The sequence below is a fragment of the Phyllostomus discolor genome, chromosome 4 (genome assembly GCF_004126475.2).
Source record: "Phyllostomus discolor isolate MPI-MPIP mPhyDis1 chromosome 4, mPhyDis1.pri.v3, whole genome shotgun sequence".
NCBI classification, from domain to species: domain Eukaryota; kingdom Metazoa; phylum Chordata; class Mammalia; order Chiroptera; family Phyllostomidae; genus Phyllostomus; species Phyllostomus discolor.
Window position 1 is genome coordinate 195,146,955 of NC_040906.2, and position 22,773 is coordinate 195,169,727.

General features: G+C 41.5%; 1 protein-coding gene across 4 annotated transcripts in view; it reads left to right on the forward strand.

Annotated features, from left to right (window-relative positions):
- The window catches only part of ADGB (androglobin), a 121,445-nt gene that overhangs the window by 59,188 nt on the left and 39,484 nt on the right, over positions 1-22,773 (forward strand). For 2 of the 4 annotated variants that reach the window (XM_036024854.1, XM_036024856.1), the window contains exons 13-23: positions 1,688-1,817; positions 4,521-4,554; positions 5,625-5,808; positions 6,544-6,607; positions 8,785-8,887; positions 11,229-11,370; positions 12,737-12,851; positions 15,760-15,927; positions 19,325-19,463; positions 20,262-20,390; positions 21,955-22,048. In XM_036024854.1, coding sequence (XP_035880747.1) covers positions 1,688-1,817; positions 4,521-4,554; positions 5,625-5,808; positions 6,544-6,607; positions 8,785-8,887; positions 11,229-11,370; positions 12,737-12,851; positions 15,760-15,927; positions 19,325-19,463; positions 20,262-20,390; positions 21,955-22,048 — 1,302 coding nt within the window. The remainder of the gene's footprint in view (positions 1-1,687; positions 1,818-4,520; positions 4,555-5,624; positions 5,809-6,543; positions 6,608-8,784; positions 8,888-11,228; positions 11,371-12,736; positions 12,852-15,759; positions 15,928-19,324; positions 19,464-20,261; positions 20,391-21,954; positions 22,049-22,773) is intronic. The other 2 variants (XM_036024855.1, XM_036024857.1) reach the window with 1 other exon arrangement.

A 22,773-nucleotide genomic window follows, 5' to 3' on the forward strand; every position in this document is an offset into this window, starting at 1 on the left:
AAGATTTATACCAGGGGTCTCCTCATTGTATGGTCTCACTTTAAAGCCTCTTGACATTAGAGCTGGTTAATTTACCTTTTAATGGACTCTGCTATGGTTGAAAACATTAGTGATGTCCTTTACGTTGGTCACCTGTAAGGAAGGCGCCTGTTACTTCCTTGTACCAGTGACAGACACTGAGAGGTGGGCGAGGAGGGAGCTGGAGGTGGGCGAGGAGGGAGCTGGAGGCCTGCAGCCTCAGGCCTTGAGCAGCAGCTTCGCAAGCAGAAAAGACCACATGCTGCTCTACTCTGGTTTTTGAAATTTGCTCTTACAGATTTTTAAATCTAGTTTTCCTCAGACTCTCATCTTAATTTACAGTACATCTTATTTCATACACAAATCTAAGAATTTCTATGAAAGTTTTATGTAAATTCAGTTTAGCTCAATTTAAACATATTTGATTGCATTTACAGCGTTACCACTGTATATTTCACTTTTTAAGTAATTTAAATGCCAAAAATTTCAGCAAACAAAATCTCTCCATGTGTTAAATCACATTAAAAGCTCAAATAACCAAAATCATATATGTGTGGAATCTTAATTTTTAATGCATATTATTAGTCTTTACAAACCAAAATATTCTTAGGGTTTAATTGAATCACAAACCGAAAAGTTAAACATTAAGTTATATAAGTTATATATTTTAAAGCCAAATTTGCTGGATTATGTAACCTGCTAAATTCTTTCATGTGTTTATATGACGTTACACAGAATTTCCCTAAACATAACATTACAATGTTAATGATTCCTAGTTTTTCTAATTAATTAGATGCTTAACGTTATCCACTCAGGTGACAATTGTTTCAGATTCTTGTTTATTTTCTCTCAGCCGATTGAGGTCACACATAGGTCAGAGGTTGGTACTTGTAAGAACTGAGAGCGAAAGCCACCAGGACACATTTTCTCATGATTTAAAATGCAACCCCCTCCCCCCCACCAGACTTCTAGAACCTCCATGTCAATGGGGACCACAAATGCTTGGTTTTATAACCTGAACTGCCCGTTTTAGTCGCTTTACTGGATTTTACATGTTTTCTTTCCGCTTTATTACTTGATTTCAGGTGGATTAACTTCTGTAGCCCAGGTGCAAGTGACTTTAACACTTCATTGAATTCAAGTAATGTACTCACTGCTTGATACCGTTATGAATTTGCTAGCACATTTGTTTTATCTGTCAGAGCCAAACACCAAGACATGTGAATGACGTTTCATCCTACGTGAAGGAAATGTCCCCTCTCTCGCTTTGCTGTGGAGTCACAGTTCTCAAGTCAACACAAAAGCAAGTGTTTTCTTGGCAAGCTCTCAAAAGCAACCGCTCCCACTACTCCCTTTCGCGGCAGCAGCCGCTTTAGCAACCTGGGCCAGCTGTGCCCATTCTCGCTCTCGGCTTCGTTGGACTGAATGGAAGCCTCATAAATGTGGTTGTGCTACCCTCTAGTGGCAGTTTAAGGTAAATCCAGGAAGGTTAGCTTGAGGCGAATGAAGTTTTACACCACACAAGCAAGGAAAAAAATCAGAAAGTTTAGGAAGCCTGATACATGCAACGTAACTTTACCTTTGAACGCGTTAACCTAAAATATATAAATACTATAACAGATAAAAAAATAGATTAAGGTAACATAAGGTTGTTTTTGTTTTCCACTAGTCATTTTGTACAATCTCTTATTAAGAAAGGGATGCCCCTAGGATCTGGTTTACCTACCCTTACTGAAAACGATGAAACTGAAGACCCCAGCCAGCCAGATTTAAGTCAAGTGACAGGAACCACATCTCAGGTAACTGTGCTATTCTCAGTACTGACTCAATCCTTAATGATAGTAGATTTTTCCTCAAATGTGAAATATACATAAAATGATGTGTGACATGCATCTTAACAGTATAAAGAATATTATTACAATAAACTTATGTATCCATCACCTATATTAGAACATGGAATACTTATCTCTTACAAAAAGTCCCCTGTGTGTCTCTCTTCTGGGTGGTATTTTCTATCTGCCATTTGGAGTTTGGTATTAACTAACTCCATATACTTCTAATTTTGCAAAAATATATGAGGTCTGTCCAGAAAAAGTCCAGCCATTGTTACTATAATGAGAACAGTTTGCGGGACATGGATGTAACCTGGCAGCCAAGGAGAGTGGACTGGAAGGGGCACGTGTGAACAATGACGACTTCACTGTACTAGTCAGTGGGGGCAGTAGACACTGTTGAGGGAGCATGTGTACTGTGTGGCTGTTGCATTTAAAGTGACTGAGAAAATACAGCAATGGATCTGTTTGTGTTAAGCTTGAACATTCCTCCGTGGAAACCATTCGGATGATTCAGAAGGCTTTCAGGGGCAATGCAATGAGTGCAGCACAAATAAAAGTGTGGTATAAACATTTCAAATATGGTCTAGAATCTGTTGAAGGTGATCCATGATCTGGTAGGCCCTCCAAAAGCCTTCCAGAACACATAAGAATGTTGAACATGTATGAGGGGCAATCAACAAAGACCAGCGACTGACAGTGTGAGAAGAAGAAGCTGACCTGGGGATTGCAAAACCTACTGTATCGAGATTTTGATGCAGGATATTGGCATGAAACGTGTTGTGGCAAAAGTCATTCTGTGGCTTCTGCTACCAGAGCAGAAGGAACACGGTGCTGCAGTTGCTGATGACTTCATTCAAACCACCACCAGCGAACCCGGTTTCCTCAAGTAGGTGTTGTTCATCACAAGTACGCCGCTCCAGGACAAACAGTTAATCAGGATACTACCCCAGGCAGCTGGAAGACGCAATACAATGAAAACTGCCACAGCTGTGGGCAACTGGTGATTGAAAGCTTCATCTCAATAATGCGCCCACTCATGCTTTATGTCTCCTGCGGGGTTTTTTTGGTGAAACCTCAAATCACCCAGGTGACTCAGTGCCCTGTGCAGCCCAGATTTGGCACCCTGAGACTTCTGGCTTTTCCCAAAATTAAAATCACCTTTGAAAGGGAAGCGTTTTTGGGCTGTCCGTGAGGTTCACAAAAATATGACAGGGCGGCTGATGGTGACTGGGAGAACTGTGTGAGGTCCCAAGGTGCCTACTTGGAAGGGGACTGAGGCATCACTGTCCCGTGTACAATGTTCCATGTATATTCTTCACTAAATGTCTCTATTTTTCATACGACATGGCTGCATACTTTTTGGACAGGCCTCATATATATCTATATGTTCATACATCCAGATTTGTTCAGTTATCTGGTGACACTTTGCTGTATGTACACATTTAAGAGATTTACGACATTAAAGAGCTACTGGTTGAAAGCCACTGTATAACATTTATAGACCTCAGGAACTGGTAGCTTTAATTCAGGATAATTGGGAATGAATGAGTGAGCTTCATTCGGGGACGAGATTAGCTTCAAATGTCAGATCCCCTGAGGCTTTTCCTGGACTCTGGTCATTTTCTCCAGCTGCGGGCCCTCTGATCTCCCTAGTGGGGTGGAACGGAGTCGCAGGGATTAGCACAAACTTCTCCATCAGTGTCACTGAAGCCATCAGCACTGCGTCGCCGAGAGTCCCAAGACTCAGCATGTGGACATTCCCTTAGTCCTCTCCTCTCTGTGTTGTAGACTCTCCTGATGCCCACCGCATCTGTGAGCCCAGACCTGGAGTTGTCTCATGCACTTTCTCCTCTCCTAGCAACTTCCAGCAGCTGTTTAGGCAGAAGAATGATAGATGCTAAATGCATTAAAGAGAAGTAGGTTTACCTGTTCCTTAGGTAGACATCCAACCCACCCCTGGGTTTTCAGGCCATACCTCAGTCTCTGCTTCTCAGATGCCTGCTAATTGTTTCTGGGTTCTTAAGGTTTGCCTGGGCTCCCTTTTTACTAGCACTTAGGGTTCAGTCATCTCTACTATATCATCACCTCCACCTGCTTTATATCATCCACAGTATTGCTGGTATTACCCACCATCAATAGGTACAAATCTATACCATTTTAAATGTTATACTTATTTTAATTGTGTTCTAGAGAAAACAGAGTTGTAAAGGTGAATTTGACTTAATTTGCCCATTAACATTTTGGGTGATTATTTTTATAATTTGAAACCAGTCATCCTAAATTCTATCCATTAATTACCAATCATAATCTTATTATATTCAAACTGTATTTTTAAAAGAAGGTGATTCATACCAAGTTATATGTCTACTTAGAGGTATTATTGTTTTAATTTAACTTTTATTATAAAATTCAATCATTTAACACACCCAGATATTCTGTATTTTAATATTAAACTTAAACCCCCAATACATTATTTAATTCACATCTTTTGAATTTTAAAGTTAAAAACAAATTCTCTGTTATACCGTATGCTTTAGTATTTTCAGAAATCTGTTTCTTCAGTGTTTAAAAGACTGTATTAACTTTTAAAAACTGTGGTGCTTTAGAACTGTAAGGTTTTGTTAAATTTATGAACGGTTTCTTAACGTGCCCCCTTTCAATTTGCAGGGCAACGTTTCTTCACAAATTATACAAGGAAAAGGTAAGTTAATAATCTTCCCATGACTATTGTTTTCATAGACATCAAAGCAGAAAGGGGCCTCTGCTTCTTGGCAGCCTTGAACTCTACTCCTGGCTCCCAGCACCTCTCTCTGGGTCCCCTCTGATGTAACAAGGCTAATCTGCTCTGGGAGAGAAAAATCAGCTAATCTCACTGGTTCAATTCAAGTTTAAGGTCAAAATAAAAGGCAATTTGATTAGTCCCATGAGTGAAGTTCATGTGCTTTAATGCGTGCACGCTGTAATCAAAGCACCAAAACTATTGCACATTTTTAGTTCCTGAAGAAAGAAAACTTGGCCAAACCTCCAGCCCCCAAAAAGTGATGGGTAGCAGGTTTAGGTACAAGCAGCCTATGAGAGTTCTATGGAATTACTTGATGATCATGAAATAAGATGATGGAATCATGGACTATGAGGAAACAATTACGTAGTCACTTACTGAAATATATTAACTGTAATAGATCTTCCATTTCTCCCTCTGTTGTCCGAGCCATCCCTCTCACATGAATATGTTTATCTATAGCAGATTTTAAGTACATAAACTAGCTAATCTGTGTTATAACTTTATAATATCTAAAGAAGGTGTGCACAGCCCTGGCTGGTGTAGCTCAGTGGATTGAGCTCAGCCCTGCAAAGCGAAAGGTTGCTGGTTCGATTCCTAGTCCAGGCACATGGCTGGGTTGCAGGCCAGGTCCCCAGTGGGGGGTGTGCAAGAGGCAACCACACACTGATGTTTCTCTCCCTTTCTTTCTCCTTCCCTTCCTCACTCTCTAAAAATATATAAATAAAATACTTTAAAAAAAAAGAATGTGTGCACAAATTTACAAAAGTTGAGTGAGAATTTTATAAAGACTCGTTATAAATAATCTTGAGATTATGAAAATGTATTTCTGTATGCAAATTTGAGGCCTGCATGTAAATAATTATCTCAGTAAATGTTTTCTCAAAAATAGACCTTGACATGCGAACCCCCCTCTGTGATTTCCCATGCCTTAGTAACCTGACGTTAAATACCACAGGTGTGTTGACATGGTTGCTTTCTGCCAGGCACAGAGGAGCTCATGGACTTTGTAGTGAATGACTCCGCCCTCGCCCCTGAGGGCCTGGGTTTGGAAAGAGATCTGATTAGCGTGACCACTGCAACGCTGGACAGATCGCAGGAGGAGTTCACAGCCATAAATAATACTGTTTCCAAAGAAATATGGTTGGATTTTGAAGACTTCTGTGTGTGCTTTCAGTGAGTGTATATTTTTGTGTGTGCATTTAACATGGCAGCTATATAAGCTATGAGTTCTTAGCTATTGTTTAAAGTAGGCAAGCCAATATTAGTCTGGAGTTGATATAGTATCAAACAAAACCTTTAGAGAGAAAAATGGCTGAGTTGATTGTTTACATAAAAAAGCTTAGGCCAGCTCTAGCTCACCTTCATAAACGTCTCTGTTAATCATGATGGAAGCAGGGGTTATCTTTTCCTCTTTCAGGCAACTGATTCCATACAATTGTCATTTTCCCCAGATTTATTAAGGAATGACCAACAAATAAAATTTTATGATATTTAAAGTCTACATAGTTTTGAATTAATATACATAGACATTACAAAAGACTCCCCCCATCGAGTTAATTAATATATCTATCACATATGTACTTTTTTATGAGAATATTTAAGTTCTACTCACTTAGAAAGTTTCAATTATACAGTTCAGAGTTGTCAACTATAGTCATCATGCTCCATATTAGATCTTCAAACCTTATTTATCTTAGAACTGAAAGTTTGAACCTTTTTACCAACCTCTCCTTATTTTCCCCATCCCTCAGGCCCAGGTTAACTGCTTTTCTTGTCTCTAAGTTATTATTTTTTAACTTTCACTTGTCTTTACCTTGTATAGCATATAATTGAATCTAATAAATTTATCATGTAATAATAGTCTGCTGCATATAATGACAATAACCTGTTACAAATAATGTTTTTCAGGAATATATGTATTTTCCACAAGCCAAGTTCATATTGCATTAACTTTCAAAAAACAGAATTCAAGGTAAGTATGGTATGATTCCTTATTCTCTTTCTCTTCTTATACTTAAATCTTGGACTGAATCCTGCTAGTAAAAGAAAAAAACCTTCACATTTACCAAGCGTTTCTAAACTTGTAACATAATTATATTTTAAGGTAAATTCTTAAGGTTTTATGCTCACCTCTTATCCCGATAATAGTAAAATCCTGCTACTTCTCATCCACAAGCGTGATCCATCTGATTGTAGTGGTTTATTGTTATATAAACTCACAGGGAGAGAGTGTTGGCTTATAAGTAAGTGAAGAGTCACACGGGCAAACTCACTGTGTTTGATTTCAGTGAAGTGTCCACGGAAGCAGGTGCAGCTCCTAGAACAGAGCACACTTTCCACCAGCACTTCTGTTCTTTCCACCCACGTTATTCCCTCCGCCTGGAGTCCATTCCCCTTCATTCTTAACGCCTTCATCTAACTAATGCCTCCAAGTCCTACAGAACAGCGTGGAAGCCCTTCACCTTGTCCGACCTCCTTCCCTGACCATGAAGCCTGGGTCAAGCTCCCTGGCTGCACGCACTGGGAAGGACCTGTTTCTGCCCGGAGACTGACTTCTCTACATTCTGACAGCCTGATCACTTCCTGGTGCCCATCCCCCTACCCACCCACTTGATGTCACATCTCTGTGATGTGAGAAAATGACAACTTTTTTGCAGAGTTTGTTGGAACCCAAACTTAATGACCTTTAATTGGCCTAAGAGGAAGGCTTGGTTGTGGTCTGAGGCCAGGATTGCTGGCTTTAGTGGCCACAGCACTGCCAGCTGAACTGGGCCAGTGGTGGAGCCCGAGGCCTCTCCCAGGCACCTCGGATGTTGTTCCCTTGGTGCTCGGTGCCGGGCGGGCGAGGCCACGGGCTCTCGAAGGTGCCTTGTGTGGCCCCAGGTCAGTCCTTTCACATGGTCTCCAGGGCCAGCCCTCCCCCAAATTCTCAAACTGAAAAATGACAGCAAATGACAACTCTGCTTTGAAAACTCACGGAGGCATGCACGCGGGGCTAGCCAATCCAGGGTCCTTCCCAGGGTTAGACAGTGATGATTTGAAACGACCGTCTCTATCGTCAGCGTGTTGGAGCTGAACGGAAACAAAGAAATGGAGTGTCAAATGCATAGTATTGCAAAACGCTGGGGGAAGCAATCATTTAAACATTGTTATATTCCATCAGGCCTCTTTAGCAATCTTGTCATATTTGATTAAATTACAAGTTCCATTTCTTCGCAGTATTACTAGAGATTTTTCTTTCCTATTTTAACTGCTTATCTAAATATTGTGGTAAAATAATATGAAAAGCTTTGCAAGTATAGTGACAGTTAAATTCATTTAACGCGCTTACCATATACCATCAGTCAAAGTTATATTGAAGCACTGAGAATCTGAGAGGCAATAACAGCACAACAATCGAGACTCCCAGGCTTGGAGTCTGGTAGAAAGAAAGACCTACTTTTAAATCTCAGCTTTACTGCTTGCAAGCTCTGTGACCATTGGAAAACTCCTTACCCTCCCTGTGTTTCAGTTTCTTCACCCATAATTCTGACTATCGGAAGTACCATATGGAATAGGTTGAGATCGTGTCCAGGTAACTCCTACCTGGCTGGCTGTCCTTTTAGGGGAGTTTTGGTCTTGCTCAGTATTTTCTTCCATCTCTAAAACAAAAATCCAGCCTGGTGCATTAGCATGCAATGGGTATATCTCTGAAGCTATTCTAGAAAGAAGGGAGGGAGGGCTTATTCCACATACCACTCTGTAAAATACTTTAATACATCCTCATTGGACACTTCCGCTCTCTGCAGAAGTTACTGTATGGCCTCTCTGCCTGTCAGGGACCCATAGTCTGAGCATGCATCACTCGGCCGGGGTCCAGGCTCCTCCTCTCTGTTATTTCTGGGACAAGAATATCCTTTTTCTTTACTCACAAAGATGGGCTTTCACTTGCTGGTGTGGGGGCCAGTCCCATGCAGGCCCTATAGACCCAGCCAACATGCACTCAGTATGATTGTCTTCATATCATGAAACCTGCAAAGGGCTTAATTTTGGAGTCTGGGACACAGGAAGTTCTCTGTACGTGGTAAGTGTTGTATTATGATGAGAAGTGGGGGAATACAGCATTCGTAGATGGATATGAAGCTCAGTGGTTGCTCTGATTTCTTGCAGTTCTCAGATGAGCGTGTGCCCTACTATCTATTTGTGGATAGTCTCAAGCCTATTGAACTGCTGGTTTGCTTTTCTGCATTGGTGCGCTGGGGGGAATCCGGAGGTGAGAGGGCTCTGGGGAAATTACAGACTTACAGCCCAGCTCATTTTCATTCTGTCCAGGGAAAACACACTAAATGAGATTTTTAGGCTCTGGATGAAGGTGACTAATTTCCTTGTCAGACTCTAGGGGAGTCACACTTACCCCGTCTGTCTCCTGTGATCCTCTTACTCCTCAGGCGTCAGGGTTTGCGCTCACTCGTACCACCCACACCTCTGCCCGCAGTCGTCTGGTCACCTCTTTGGCATGCCCAGTCACTCTGTTTGTCTTTCCACCTACACAAGCCACCGTCCCCGAGTCTTTCAAAACCTATCGAAGAGCACAAATCCTTTCTTCTTTAACTTGACAATTCTGAAGCTCTTTTCTCTATCCCACATTGGTCCCTACTTTCATGATTATACTTCATAACTCATAGCACCAGTAACTGTGTCATCTCAACCCTTCCAGTTTCAAGCTCTCTCACCACCACCCCTCGACTCTAGGTCACTCTCACTCCTACAATTCTCTGGGGCCCCCATCCATCCACCCTACCACTTCTTCTCTGTCCGTCACTCTCCTCGCATCTTCATTTCTCTCATTCCCAGCATACTTTTCCATGGCCCACCATTGCAACTGTATTCTCACAGATACCTCAACACAATTGTTCTAACCCTGCCCTCTCACTTTCCTTGCAAAATTGCAGTATTGATTGAATGAGCTCTACAATGGAACTTTGCACCAAACCTATGGTTGCATCAGAGCAGCTGAATGTGACCACAGAAAATAATCATCAGCCAGCCCCACTTTAAACTGAGGACTGCAGATCTAAAAAGCAACCACCACCACCACCACAACACAACAACAAAAACCCTCTCAGCACGGATGACATTTCTCCAGTTCACTCATTCTCCCACTGTCATTCTTACTATGACTCCCCCAGACCTTCAAATCTCCCTCTTCAGATGCCCAGTACCCACTCTCATCCTCACTCATTTTCAACTGGTGACCTTGCTGCAGTGTTCCCTGCAGACACAGGGAACAGTCAGAAATGACCCGCTTCATCTTCCCATAACAGACTCTCGCCAGCCCCAGCTAGCCCTCCCTCTTGTTCTAGTGGATCGCCTGTCCCTGATCTTCCCTAAGACCAGCCCCTTGCACACACATACATGAATGCATGAAACATTCCTTATTTGGCCTGTTTTCGTACAGCATTTATCTCTAACTCTAATAGTCTCTGGCACTATAGAGGTCCAATAAATATTTTTTGAGCTGTCAATATTGAATGTCTTGTCAACTTTGAGGGCAGAGGCTATGATTTTCAACCAAAATACAGCCGCATGCTTTCTTTGAATGATGTCCAGTACGTAGCAGGAGGTCTATAAATACTTGTTCAGTATACTTACAATCTTTAGTGGCATAGGCTTAGTATTTATGCCTAACTGATGCTCCTAAGCCATACCACGTCCTACCACATTTAAATTCTATGTGCGTAGAGTTATTTTGAGTCATGTTGGGACTTTATATGCTCAACATGAGTGTTATCTGGAAATAGGGTAAAAACATGAGCCCTTGAGGTCTAATGTACAACATGGTGACTATAATTAAAAATACTGTGTTGTATCCTTGAAAGTTGCTAAGAGAGATTTTAAGTTCTCATAACAATAAAAAAGAGTCATGTGTGGTAATGCATATAACTGAACTCACTGTGATAATCATTTCATAATATATCACATATCAAATCATTTTGTTGTTTACCTTAAACTAATGCAATGTTCTATGTCAATTTTATCTCGATAATTTTTAATTTAGAAAGTATTTTGCCCTCAGCTATGGATGAAGAATAATCAATATTGTTTATTTATTTCAAGAGAAAACACTCAATATTAAAATTAACTTTATGTTAATTATTTGCTCTTTCTGCCCACAAAGCTAAGAATCAAAAGTAAAACTTAGATAAGTAATGAACTATGTTGACCTTGCTTTGCCACCATCTTAGGAAAATGTCTTATTTTCTCAGATGTGGCATCTTTTTTTTTTAAATTACATTTAGAGATATATTGAAATTACAGCCAGAGGTAATATAAAAGCGATGGTGTACTGCAATGGCCTATCCTCATTTTCCGAACTTTCCCATTCCTGGTTTCTTCACCTGAGAGGTTGATTTGAGGAGGAAATAGAACAGGAAGATCCGGGTCCCACTTGAATATTATTTTCAATAATTAACTACCCAAAGTAATTTATAATGTTTTATGACTATTTTATAGCATCTCTATTTCCTGATGTTGATATTATTATTATTAATGCTGTGAGGTAAAGGCCAGCTATATTCTCACAATAAAAGTTTAACATTTTTTACTTTTCCCAGCTTTAACAAAAGACAGCCCCCCGATAGATCCTGGACTACTTACAGTTGAAACATATTCTTGGAAGTCTCTGAAGCCACGTGATATTGTTCTGAAGATTCACACTTACGCTACCAAGGCAGCTCTGGTTCGCCTGCCTGTTGGGTATGGAGTGACTTCATCTTTCTCATATTAAGGATTTTTTAAAGCCTTGTAAGATGTTAATGACTAAATAATTTAACAATATGGAAACTTGGAAATTGTTCCCTAAAGTAATTTGATAAAGGACAGGTCTATCATTATGACTCACGAGAATGAAAACATTGGAAAAAAATGCAGTACAGTGAGTCCCCTTTTGTAAGATTCGTACTTATCAGAGTTTGGTCATTTCTTTCATAAGAAAACGTATAGTTTAAACTTGTTCATGCAGCATTACCTAAAATTCATTTATTGAAAATTCCATTTAATTTTCCTGTAAATCTCATTATATTCCATAGCAAAAGCCATAATTTTATTTAAAAGAAATTGTGAAACAGAACATTTTCTCCTGCCAACCTATAGTTTTATCTGTGGTTTGTTTCTAATTGTACTTGTAGTTTTATTTTTGATTAAGGGAAAGTTGGCTAATTGCATCACATTTTCCATTTTAAAGAAATACACATAATCAAAAAATGTTCTTGATTTTGATAAACAAAATTTAATATATTACCCCATATTTCAGATGGAACAAATATTTTTTATGGATTTCCCAAGATCAATCAAGCTAATTCTATGAGATTCATGACAGGCTATAGCTCATAATACAAAAGACAAGCATGAGCAACAAAATCAAATGCTAAAATCATCCATGGCGAGCATCTAATATTTCTTATGGTTATCCATTTTGAAACTGCAGTGTTTCTCACCTCTGCCCTGAAAGCTCTGCTGGGGTGAGATTCGCTCAGAAATCACCACCCCTTCTGAGTGCTCTTTCATGGAGAAAACCGGGGGTAGGGGACTGAGGAAGAATCTCCTTATACTCACGTTTTGCTCCACTGGGCCTCCCCTGTCAACACGTCTGTTCTGAACACGCTGCAGCTAGTCCTTAACGGAGAGCAAATGAATGTCTGTTCTCTCAAGGACACTGCAGCCGGCTAGGAGAGACATAGACAATCTGCGTGACATTACGTATTGGTGAGAGAAAGACCGTGAGGTCTGCAAAGTCCTTCACCACCATGGAGTATGGCTGTTAGGGCAAAATCAAGAGGACTGTTTCACAGTGGGACTGTGGTGTACGGGAGATGTCTCCAAGGGGGTGCAGATTTGTCATTTAGTGTAACTGTCTTTGTCTGACTGCTAGTGAGATGCAGATTCCATGATACCTCGTGGTTCTGTGCAGTGAAAATGCAAAGGTCTTTATTCCACACGAGTGTTCACGAGTTGATCGTGTACCACTGTTGGCTTGGAGCACACGCTGCCATCGGGAAGCACCCGGAGGCAACGACTCCGACACGGAAAACCCTCGTTCTCACCCGCTGTCCGCTCTCTCCAGGAGACACCTGCTGCTCCTCACCGTGTACGCCCCGGTGGGGCACTCCTTGCACATCTGCGGCATGGTGGCCTTTGTCGTTGGGGATGAAGAAGTGGTGCTGCCCAACTTCGAGCCGGTAAGTATTTCGGCAACGGTGACTCTTCTTGTGTGCGCCTTATTTTCACATAATTTGAACTCAATCATATTCTAATTTTGTGTTCAACTTAGTCCACTCTTTTTTCACCTTTTAAAACTCTTAAATATATTCCACAAGAAATCCCCAATGTGACACGTACAATAAACACTCTAAACCTTTCAGGATACACATAAAATAACTTTAGTTTTTCTCCCAAAACTACCTTCCCCTCTGCTCCACTGAATCCTCTTTCACACCTGTTAGCATGTCACGTGTATTCCATAGTATCAGTAGTCATTTGGGGGTATAAAGGATAGGCACAGTCCTTTTTAGCACAGTTTAAAATTTTGGTAAAATACCTTTTCCTTGGCCTAAAGAATTGGAAATGTTGTGTTCCTGAGATTTGCAGGGAGAGCATCCATGGAAAGTTCTTTCACTTCTTCATCTCTTCTGTCTCCTCTTGGCCTGTCCTTAGTTTCTGGAAGAAGAGAGGAGGTAAATGGGGCCACCACCTCCCCTGAGCGCCTGTCCTGGTTCTAGATGCCCTCTAAGCAGCACCTGCTCTAGACATGGTGGTGTGAACATTTGGGGGGAAGGTTTGCACGGGGCCTTCCTACTGCTTTATCTCTCCCCACTGCTGACCCATCTCCACCTGGCACATTTTCCTATTAATGAGATGGGATTTTCTCAGCCAGACAGTAAACCTCTTGGTCAGGGTAGCAAGAAGGTGGCATAAGACCAGCTCCCTTTTGCTGTATTGTCATGGCCCACACAAGCTCGGGTGATGCATTCCTTCCTGCCTTTCTGGCCCGTGGCTGTGCACAGGTCTCCCCATGGCTGCCTCCCATCTTTGCTGCACCATCTCTCACCAGGGCTCTCCCTCCTACTCAGTGGACACAGAGGAAGATCAGCAAGCCCACCTTATAAATAGACATCCTAAAAATCGATGTCCCTTCATCCCCTTAATTACATTTACCCCACGAAATTTTAAATTCTCATTTTGTCTTCTCTCTCTCTAAAAACAAACTGCCTTCGAAAGCGTGGGTTATCTGCTTTCTTTGTTTCATTAGGTGCTTTAACTTCCTAGGTGCTTAGTTATTTTGTCTGTGAACTCATCTTTCCCTGGGGTTATCCACTCCCCCATCTTATACAAATTATTGGGGCTTAAGGCAGGCAGGGTATTCTTTGGTTCTAATGAAGAAGCAAAGGAGGCAGGGCTGTCCAAAAGCAGAGGCTCAGCTCCTCAGAGCCATACCTGATCACTCCCAGTGCTGCCAGCTGGCCAGACAACATTTGCAAGCAGGGTTTCTTTTCACACACAGAGAAACACCCCAGGCTTTAGGGAGTGTGGCGGAGGGAGTGTGGCGGAGGAAGGTAACGGAGCCAGGAATGCATTCAGTGGTTCAGTGGCAGGCCGGTCCGGTGGCGTGTTGGTTTTCATCAGCTTCTCACCCCAGCATGGAGTCAGTGCCGTCCAGGGACACCTGCTGGGCCGCTCCTCAAAGTGTCTGCAGGAAGCATGGCACAATGATCGTGCTGTGGTGCCCATGTGGAAAAGACCAAAATTAGGTGTTACAACGTTTTCCCCCAACTGCACTCTCCGGGCTGCCTCCAAGCATCCTCTGCTGTGGGCAGCTCCCCCACTCCCCACCACACACCGTCAAGACAAGAAGCCATCTCCTCAGGGTTCAATCCTGTTTGCTCCAAACTACAGACTTATTGCACTCTGGCATTCTTCCCCCGCCCCAGTTTTATTGAGGTGTAACGGACAAATAAAACTGTAAGATAGTTAAAGTGTATGTCCTGGTGATCTGATATGCATTTACATTGTAAAGGATAGCCCCACCTAGTTAATGAGCACATCCATCGGCTCCCATATATACACCTTTCCATTTGGGGGCGAGAACGTTTAAGTTCTACCCCCTCAGAAAATCCCGGGGACACAGTACAGTGCTGTCATCCACAGTCACCGTGTTTTACGCCAGGTCCTCAGACCTTACTCATCCTGCAGCCGGAAGTTTGTATCATTGACCAACCCCTGCCTACTCCCCCTCTCCCAGCCCCTCGAAACCACCTTTCATCTGTTTCTAGGAGTTTGACTTCTTTTACATTCTACATATAAGTGATACCATGAATCAGTATTTGTGTTTCTCTGACTTATTTCCCTCAGTACAATATCCTCAAGGTCCGTTCATGCTGTCACAGTCACAGGGTTTTCTTCGCGCGCGTGTGTGTGTGTGTGTGTGTGTGTGTGGTCTCTTCTTCATCCCCCCATACACGAAGGGACACTTACTTTCCATATCTGGGCTATTGTGAATGATGCTGCAATGAACATGGAAGGCACATACCTCTTTAATAATATCCTGTTTTTATTTCCTTTGGATGTACACCCGGAAGTGGGATTGCAATATCATGCAGCAGCTCTACTTTTAACTTTTTGTGTAACCTCTCTACTGTCTTCCACATCACTATCTTTCTCTTGCCGTTCTTGTTTCCTCCTAGTTGACAGCAGGGCGGAGCCAACCAGTTCACTCTCCTGTCTGTTCAACCTCCGTTGCTCCTTTTCTGAGCTCTTCTCTGCCCATCTGTCCTTGGACCCCACAGTGTTGTCCGAATAACCCTTAAACATCCTTCAGTGTAAGTCTGGATGTTACTACCGTGGAGAAATTTCCCCTGGCCCCCAGTACCAGGTAGGTCATCTTCCTATGTGTCCCTGCTACAGCGGGAATCAAGTTCCTTGTTTTATTTCTCTGAGCAAACTGCCTTGGTGAAAGAAGTTCTCCGTGAATGACTAGTGAATCATCCCTGTCATAGAAGTTTCATATGTTAACAGATATTACATTCTCGTAAACCTAATTACATTTAATTAAGTGAAAGTGAGGCTGGCTGCGATGCTCTGTCTTCACAGGAGAGCTACCGGTTTACGGAGCAGGCGCTAATGATTCTGAAGGGGGTTGGAAATGTGATTGCTAGTTTCAAAGACAAGGATAAACTGTCTGCAGCTATGAAGGACCTGCAGGCAGCCCACTACCCCGTGCCCTTGCACAACAAAGAGCTAACCGCACAGCACTTCAAGGTGAGCACATGCCCTCTGTGATGTTCTTAGGATGCTTTCTTACATAAAGCGACCCCCCAAATCAGAGCCTGGGAAGTATTCTGGATGGAGACAACTTAGGGGGAAGTGGCTTTGGGAACCAGAAATGCTGGGGCAGGCAGAATGAGAGGAGAAAGACGGAAATCTGCGTTAAAGGATGTGGCGTTTGCTGTTGTGGGCTGCTGGGGCCGAATTGTCCAGGGGACTCTGATAAACTGGGGGGCATCCCTCAGAAGGGTCCCGCTTGAAGATGGGAGGATTGAGACACAGCCACCAGCCCTTTCCCACTGCAGACGGTTGCTCTCTGGGGCATTAACTTCCCCACGGTTAAGCCTTCTGTTGGGGCTGCATAGAATCCTGGCTCCACCGAAACCCTTGAGGGATTGAAACAGCAAGACTTTGTGGTACCGTCTAGGTCTGGGTTTTTCAGCCCAGACACTATTGGAATTTTGGGCCTGATGGTTTTTGTTGTGGGGCCGACCCATGCCCTGCAGACTCTACAGCAGCACGGCTGGCCTATACCCTCAAGATGCCAGCCACATCCTGTTTGGACAACTACAAAATGACATCAGACATTGTGAAATGTCCCCTCGGGAATGGCATTGCCGATGTAGCAAATAAAACTATATGGCGCCTGGTTAATTTTTTTTTACTAAAGACTTTATTTTCTAGTGCAGTTCTGGGTTCACAGAAAAACTGAGAGGGAAGAAGAGAGATTTCCCACACGCCCGCTGCTTCCACTCAGGTGCGGCCTCCCCCACTTTCGGCAGAGGCTGTGTGTGCTCCCCGGCACAGCGGGACATTTGTGGGAACTGACCATTCGCACCCCACTCTCTCTCCGTGTCCATAGCTTACGTTAGGGATCATTCTTGGTGTGGTCCCTCCTGTAGATGTAGACAAAGGTGTAATGACATGTATCCGTCATCATGGTGGCACACGGAGGAGTTTCACTGCCCTAAAAATCCCCTGTGCTTTACCTACTCAGTCTTCCCTCACCCCAGCTCCTGGCCACTAGTGAGCTTTTTCACTGTCTCCATAGCGTTGCCTTTTCCATAATGTCGTAGAGCTGGAATCGCACAGGATGTAGCCTTTACGAATTGACTTTTTATTGCTTAGTAATATACCCTTAAGATTTCCCCATGTCTTTTCATAGCTCTTTTTTTTTTTTAGCACTGAATGATATTGTGTTGTCTGGATGGGCCACAGTTCACCCATTCACCTGCTGAAGGACACCTTGCCAAACTTGCTTTCAAGTTTTGGCAGTTATGAATAAAGTGGCTAGAAACATCCATGTGTTAGGCATGTGTGCATAAGTGTTTAACCACTTTGCATGACTGCTGGATCCTAGAGTACGAGCATGTTTTGTTTTGTAAGAAACCATCAAACTTTCTTTTAAAGTGGCTGCACCCTTTTTCATTCCCACCAGCGATGAAAGAAGGCTTGTGTTGCTGTGTGCCCTCAGCAGCATCTCAGGCACCTCAGGCAGGTGTTGTCTGTGCCCCAGACTTGGGCTGTTCTCACAGGTGTGCAGTGGTATCTCATTCTTGTTCTAATTTGCATTTCCCTAATGACATACGATGTGGAGCATCTTTTCATAGGTGTCCTTACCATCTGTATGTCGTCTTGGGTGAGGTGTATGTTAAGTTCTTTGGTGCATTTTCAAATCAGGTTGTTTGTTTTTTTTATTGTTGAGCTCTAAGAGTTCTTTGTATAATTTGGATGATTGATCTTTATCACAGGTATCTTTTGAAAATATTTTCTCTTGTTCTCTGGTTGTCTTGACATTCTCTTGACATTTTCTTTTACAAAGCAGGCATCTTTGATTTTGTGAAGTCTAGCTAATCATCTATTTTCATGAATCATGCCTTTAGTGTTGTGCCTGGGGAGAGGCGAGGGGTAACGTGCATGTGCCCCAGAGAGAAAAAACGTGCCTTTCGGTGTCTGTCTGTGTACATATGGGGAAGGGCGAGGAGTTGTCAGAAAATAGGAACTGAGCAGGGGCTGTGTTAGTCATTTGCCTTTGAAAGGCACTGTACTTTACCGGTTCTAAAATGCACATTTCTCTTCACACTTGAACATCAGAGTGAAATCAGAGTGCATCTTGTAATTGGTAGTTCCTTATAATTGTTGCTTATAATTGTCAGGCGACCTCCAGAACTCTCCGTGCGTGCATGCATAGACTTGTTCATAAGGGTTTGTTTCATCACTTCTTTAAAAGAAACACACGTGTTTATATGTACTGTTTGTCAAACACCTAGTCTTTGGGGGAAGAGAATTAAATGGCATAATAGAGACTCTCAAAAAAACATGAAGGGAGAGGGATTTTCCTCACACACACCAAAATGATGCCCTCGGAGCTCAAACAAACAAAAAGAGGTGTGACTGGCAAAAAGCCACACAAACTGCATGCGGGGACTCAGTAACCCACCCCGCACGCCATTCCCTGTGCACAGGTGAGAGTAAGCCAGCAGAAAAGTGTGTGGGCTTCATTGTTCTTCTCAGTGGCTTGACTGCGTAAGTGCAATCGCTCAGCATTTCAGAATAAGAAACATGGAAAAACATTAGCAGAAGGAGAATGTATTTGTGTTGCAGTCTGAAACCTCCCATCAGTCAGTCCTCTTTGGTAAGGTCAAGAATGAGCCAGCACCGGCGTGCTCTGAATGGGGGGTCGTGGCTTGAGAAAATCCCCAGGGTCAAAAGTAGAACACTTTTTAGGCACTGGTGCATCTTCAAAGCCTTTGACGACCTGAACAACAAATTGTATGAGAAAAACAGACATTAAGTATTTTTAAAAAGTGATTTGCAGAAGTAAGAGTTTGAATGTGAATACGTTTCTGGAATATTTAACCAATTTATGTAGCTTATTTTTCATATATGTTTAAGTGTGATACATGATGAAAGATTGTGTCTAAATCTAGAAGAGCTTTTTCAATATGAAGTAAACACTCATAGATGATAGGAAAGTGATTAAAAAACCTCTAAATAGTCTACTTTGTTATAGCACATGAAATATTAGTGTGTCTTACAGTGGATGGCATCTTAGAATCAATGCAATACTGTATTTAATTTATTTAAGCTCAAGGACCATGTTTATTAATCTTATGCTGTATCTTTTCAACCAGTTTAGTGTTATATTTTGAATGAGCATACATGATAAACATTGTTATTGTGATAAAATGTAATAAAATTTAAAATTGTCAAATAATTATTTTGGTTTCTCACTGGGTATGTGAGAACATTGAAGAGTCTCCTTTTAGATTGTGTATACAACTGAGAAATATATTTTTACAATTTGTAGAGTATCTGTTTTTTAGAGCCTCTCTAACCAGGCAATAATATTTTTTTTGGTTTAAAAAACTACACTAATGTATTGTTTTAGGTTTTTCTTCTTTCTTTATGGCGTTTAATGAAAAAAACTCAAACAACAAGACCTCCTCCAAACTTTAAATTTGCATTCCGTGCTATGACTTTGGAATTGGATGTACTGGATTCCTCCTCCTCGGAAGATACTCCTTCAGGTACTGATTAGTTCTAGATATTTATTTGACGAAGGAACTTCTGGGCTTATATAAGGGAAATAATGTGAGAAACGTGTACTCAAAATGTGTGTGGAGTAGTTAGAACAGTCCACACCTTCGGGTGTGGAGTTCGAGCTGCGCTCTGGGCAACAGCCAGGGTGCCAAGGCTCTTCTGTGCGTCCCCCCACCCCACCTCCGTCCAGCATTTCCCTGGTTTATTTGTTCCTGACTTTAAAAAGTATGAAACTCACCCTGGCTGGCGTAGCTCAGTGCATTGAGCAACGGGCTGCGAACCAAAGTATCGCAGGTTCGATTCCTAGTCAGGGCACAGCCCCCAGCAACCGCACATTCATGTTTCTCTCTCTCTCTCTCTCTTTCTCCCTCCCTTCCCTCTCTAAAAATAAATAAAATCTTTTTAAAAAAAGTATGAAACTCAGTAAGATGCACAGTATGATTTGAGGAATTCTGTTAAGTTCTTCTGATCCAAGCAATAGTCCTTCCCTCTTCTCTATTTCTACCATTTTAACATTTTCTTTTAATTTTGAGAGAAACCTCGTGCTACTTTCACAGAAGAATCCATAGTAGTTCACTGAGATGTCAGCATTTAGTGCGTCGCCTTCTCCAGAATGCTGACTTCCTAAAAACCAGGGCCACGTCCAGAGCCCAGTATTAAACGTAACTACAGATCCATGGTTGTAGCCTTCCACATGTCAGAGGGCTGTAGTAGTGAAGGACATTGAAAACTGGGGGAGGGGTTATAAATAGAACTCAGTACAAAGTTTGTTTTTCTCTTTCCAGCAGAATGGGTAGATGTTAAATATTGTGTGCCAATGAGTGACGAAGAAGAAATAACAGCTTCAGCAGTTAAAATTCAAGCCATGTGGAGAGGGGCTTATGTCAGATCGCTTATGAAAGCCAGGACACCAGGTATAAATTATCAGTCACTTATAAAGTGAGCTTGCCTGTATAGAAACGAATATTTGTTTGTGTATTAGTGAAAAGTATTTGAGTCATCTTTATGGATAGGCTGGTTATTGTCACTTCTGTAAATATTGAAATTCCCTGAGGTCAAGGTGCGTTGTCAGGACCCTCACTCCCTTGTTCTGAGAATTGAGACCCGAGCCTGGCACAGAGTGGGCACAGAGCAGATACTTGCTGCAAGAATGAGTGAATGAACGAATGAACAAATGAAGGAATGAAAACATTGAATGAAGAGGCTTCCATGTATGTCCACAGTGACGTGCATTTAGAAGGCATAACATGCATTTTAAGTGGATTAGTATATTTATTAAAGCAGATAAACTTATGCATGTAAAACAAACTATTTTGTGAAACATTTGAACGGCCTAGAGTAAAACACTGCAGAGGCAAAAATTTACTTATTTCCATTCTCCAATTTTTGTTTACATGTTCCTAGGAGAAGCTTTATGTCTAGTAGAAGTCTTTGAGTATACTGGAATATTTTGTTGTAAGAAGCATCTCTATTTGAAACATTAATGAGAGTCATCAAAATGTTTCCCTAAGCAGTGGAAACTACACATAGACAAATGTAAAACAGCCTAACTACATTGCATGGTTTTGTGATAACAAATATTACTTTTGCTTGATTTTTATATTTTTTCTATTAGAAAAAATAATTATACATTTATCAAAATGACTATATGATAAAATCTACTATTACTTGCCCATATATGCTACGGACATTATATTCATACAATGATTTTTTTCTCTCTTCATGGAGACAAAAGTTTGAGCAACTCAAAAATGTTTTGCTAGTATTTGCATGTCTTTCACTCGGCACACAACTACTGAATAATTCTTGCATGCACAGCACTGTTCTGATTCTGGCCTTACAGAAATCAGTAAAGCTGACAAGGAGTCTCATCTGATGAATCTTGTTTTCTAGTTGTGGTAAGCATATGATACACAAGTAAATATGTGAAGGTATTAATTGCAGATACTGGTAAGTCCTATGAAGAAATTCATATCGAATGATTAGAAAAAAAAATGTCACTTTCTTGCATTAAATTTGAAGCATTTACCATGGATTTGCATTTTTCTTGCCAAATCATTTACTCTTAAGCCATTTCTGGATTAGGCTTTAGATTGAACTTTACCATAATCCTATTAGCCACTGTTTTTGAGAAAAAGTGGATGGATTAATTTTTCTGACATAAGCACTTTCATAAGGAATATTTGGTGTGATAAAAAGATCTGATATAAACTCACTAATGAGTGTTTCAATTAGATCAAAGAACACTTTATAACTTTTACCCTAAAAATAAAGAGAAAAGTATAAAATGGTGAGCAAAGCTTTCAACTCGAGGGACATAACTTCACATTTTAAAAGTAATTTTGCTGCTCATTAAGCCCATGACTCTAGTCCTGAGCTGATGAGTTTCAGCTTCTTCTGTAAAAGGAGAGCTTTGAACGAAATACTTTTCTGGACACCTGACAGCTTTTGTATTATTACTTTCATTGTTATGTTTAGACACAAAGGAAAATATCAGTGTCGCAGACACTATTCAAAGAGTTTGGGCTGTACTGGAAGTTAATTTGGAACAATACGCCGTTTCTCTGTTAAGGTAAAGTAATGTAGTGGTATTTCTTTTTTCTTTAAAAAATTTCAATTATAGTTGACATACAATATTATATTAGTTTCAGGTATACCATATAGTGATTGGACATGCATATAATTTATGAAATGATCCCCATATAAGTCTAGTGCCCATCTGACATCATACGTAGTTATTAGAACACAACTAATTATATTCCCTGTGCTGTACTTGGCATCCCCATGGCTATTTTGTAACTACTAATTGGTACTTCTTCATACCTTCCCCCTTTTTACCCACCCCTCCAACCCCCAATCTGTCAACCATCAGTTTGTCCTGTCTCTGTCTGTTTTCTGTTTCAGTGGTTTGTTTATTTTGGTCGTTTCTAGGTCCCACAGTATCTGTGGGGTAAAACATAGGGCACTTGTCCTTCCCCATCTGACTCATTATTGCGGTATCTTGGTGCCCTTCAAGTTCCAGTTCAAGTGCTACCAGGGATTAGTCTCCCCTCCTCACCGCAACTAGAAACACACTATTGTTTCTGACCTTCCATGATAGTTTATCTGAAAGACTGTTATGGTGCATTCTGCTTTTTCTTGTTGCAATTGAACTTCTCCAAAATTTTAAGCAGAAACCTGTGAGAATTTCTTAAAGTCTTATGGTGCTGAGGAGACACAAGTTAGAGTTGAGGACCTGCCAGGGAAGGAACTCCAGCAAACAAGGTTGTCCGTCGGAATCTCCGGAGGGCAACACTC